Genomic DNA, 2,978 nt, shown 5'->3' on the forward strand with positions numbered 1-2,978 from the left:
CTCAGCCGGTGGGACCAGAATCAGGGCCTTTGTCAAGAGCACTTTGAGCTTGTCAAGCGCCTCCTAAGCCTTAGGCGTCCACGCGAATCGGTCAATTTTCTTCAGGAGCCGGTAAAGGGGGAGCCCCCATTCGCCGAGGTGCGAAATGAAGCGACTAAGCACTACGAGACACCCGGTAACCTTCTGAACCCCCTTTAGGTTCAAAACTGGGCCCATCTTTGTGATGGCTGAGATTTTTACCAGGTTGGCTTCAATGCCACGCTCGGAGACGATGAATCCGAGCAGCATGCCCCTTGGGACCCCAAAGACGCATTTCTCGGGGTTGAGCTTGATGCCATTCTCCCAGAGCTTCCTGAAGGTCTGCTCCAGGTCAGCCACAAGCTGGTCGGTCTGCTTGGACTTGACTACGATGTCATCCACGTAAGCCTCAATGGTCCACCCGATGAGGTCTTCAAAGCATTTGGTCATGGAATGTTGGTACGTAGCCTCGACGTTCTTGAGTCCGAATGGCATCATAACATAGTAGAACGATCCAAATGGGGTGATGAAAGAGGTCGTGAGCTGGTTAGACTCTTTCATCGCGATCTGATTGTACCCGGAGTATGCATCAAGGAAGCATAGGGTTTCACACCCTGAGGTCGAGTCAACTACCTGATCTATACATGGCAAAGGAAACAAATCCTTTGGGCACACCTTATTGATGCTCGTGTAGTCAACAGACATTCTCCATTTCTCACTTTTCTTTTCTACCAAAACGAGATTGGACAACCACTCTGGGTGGTATACTTCTTTGATGAAACCGGCCGCCAAGAGCTTAGCGATTTCCTCACCGATGAGCCTCCGCTTCTCCTCATTGAAGCGGTGCAGGCGTTGTTTGACCGGCCTAGAACCCAGCCTAATCTTCAAGGCATGCTCAATGACTTCCCTCAGAATTCCTGGCATATCCAAGGGTTTCCACACAAAGATGTCTCGATTGGCGCGGAGGAAGTCGATGAGCGCGCCTTCCTACTTGGGGGGGGGGGAGGGTGGTGCCGATGCGCACTATCTTGTTGGCGGAGTTGTCGGGGTCAACAATTACCTCCTTGATGTTCTCGGCAGGCTCAAAGGATCCGGCCGCTCTCTTCACGTCGGGCGCTCCTTCAGTGATGTCCTTCCCGATGGCTGTGAGCTCCTCGAAAGCGAGGGTTGCCGAAGCGAGCTCACAGCTCTCGACCTTGCACTCGTAGGACCTCTAGAAAGAAGTCTCGACGCTGATGACCTCTTATGGGCCTAGCATCTTGAGCTTAAGGTAGGTGTAGTTGGGGATGGCCATGAACTTCGTGTAACACGGTCGCCCCAAAATGGCGTGGTAGACCGAGGGGAACCTGACTATCTCAAAGGTGAGGGTCTCTGTCCTATAGTCGGATGGATTCTCGAAGGTGACGAGCAAGTCGATCTGCCCAATTGGTATGGCCTGCTTTCCCGGCACGATGCCATGGAAAGGTGCCCTGTTCGACCGGATGCATGATCGGTCGATGCCCATGGCATCAAGTGTCTCTATGTACATGATGTTGAGGCCGCTGCCCCCGTCCATCAGTATCTTGGTGAGCCGCTTCATACCGATGATAGCGTCGACCACGAGCGGGTGCCTGCCTAGGTTTGTGACGCTATCCGGGTGGTCGAATTGGTCGAAGGTTATGGGAGACGCTGACCATTTGAGGAAAGCAGGCGTGGTAGGCTCGACTTCGTAGACCTCTCGGCGCACGAGCTTCTATCAGCGCTTGGAGCCATATGCCTTTGGCCCCCTAAAGATCATGAGGCAGCCATCTGGCAACGGAAAGCCATCGTCCTTCTCTCCAACGTCATTGGCTTCTACCTCGGGCTTCTTCTTCTACTCCCATTTCTTGGAGCTGTCGGTGAAGAAACGCTTTGTGAGGGAGTAGTCCTTATACATGTGTTTGATGGGGAAGGCGTGGTTTGGGCATGGCCCCTCGAGCAGCTTGTCGAAGTGATCGGGGGTGCCCTCGGCCGGTGTTCGACTGGCTTTTTGCTCGGCGGCAGCCATGAGCAAGCCCCCACGCCCTTTCCAGTTCTTCTTCTTATTCGAACGGTTAGAGGGGCCTTCATTGGCGTCCTCATCTCGCTTCGCCTTGCCTCTAGAGCGATCAAAAATTGCTCCAACCGCCTCCTCTCTGGAAGAGTGGCTGGTCATGATGTCGAGGAGTTCCTTGGTAGTCCATGGGCCCTTACATCCCAACTTATGGACCAGGGGCTCGTAGGTGGTCCCTGATAGGAAGGCTCCGATGATGTCGACATCGACGACATTGGGGAGCTCGTTGCACTGCCGGGAGAAGCGTCAGATGTACTCACGAAGAGTCTCTCCTGACTTCTATTATTTAGTTCTTTAAGTCCTAGGGATTCCTAGGGCACGCGTAAGTGCTCTGGAAGTTCCCCATGAAGATTTGTTTTAGGTCCCCCCAACTCTGAACGCAGTTGGGCGGAAGGTGCTCCAGCCATGTTCGCGCCGAGTCAGCCAAGAACAGAGGGAGATTGCGGATGACAAAGTCATCACTGACCGCACCGCCGGCCCGGTAGGCGAGCCGGTAGTCCTCGAGCCACAAGCCGAGGTTTGTTTCCCTAGAGTATTTTCAGGATGTTAGTCAGTGGGCGGGAGCGCTGCCTCGAGGATATGCCAACCGAAGGCCTGGGGCCTCGTTGGTTCAGGGCTATGACTCCGGTCCTCCTCGTAGTCATAGCGTCTACCCTATCGAGGGTGGTAACCATAGCTAGCCCCTTTCCCCGCATTGCTATGGGTACACAGGCGGGCGTCGAGGGTGTCGCGCGCATTACGGTTGCGGTCGAGATGTTCCAGCACCAAAACCATGATGCGTGGCCTGCCGCCGTGCGGTGCCTGGTGGACTGATGCATCCTTGTCGGGTCACACTGAGGGCGTGCGCTGGCTAGCATCGAGCTCCCATCGCCGAGACAGCGAGCTCTCG

At 54.9% G+C, this 2,978-nt stretch overlaps 1 protein-coding gene across 1 annotated transcript; it reads right to left on the reverse strand.

The window, feature by feature from the left end:
• Positions 1-1,261: 1,261 nt before the first annotated feature.
• On the reverse strand, positions 1,262-1,597 carry LOC136537194 (uncharacterized). Its single transcript, XM_066529246.1, has one exon. It carries the CDS (start codon positions 1,595-1,597, stop codon positions 1,262-1,264), a length of 336 nt encoding a protein of 111 aa, XP_066385343.1.
• Positions 1,598-2,978: the final 1,381 nt, after the last annotated feature.

Source organism: Miscanthus floridulus, chromosome 2 (genome assembly GCF_019320115.1).
Source record: "Miscanthus floridulus cultivar M001 chromosome 2, ASM1932011v1, whole genome shotgun sequence".
NCBI classification, from domain to species: Eukaryota; Viridiplantae; Streptophyta; class Magnoliopsida; order Poales; family Poaceae; genus Miscanthus; species Miscanthus floridulus.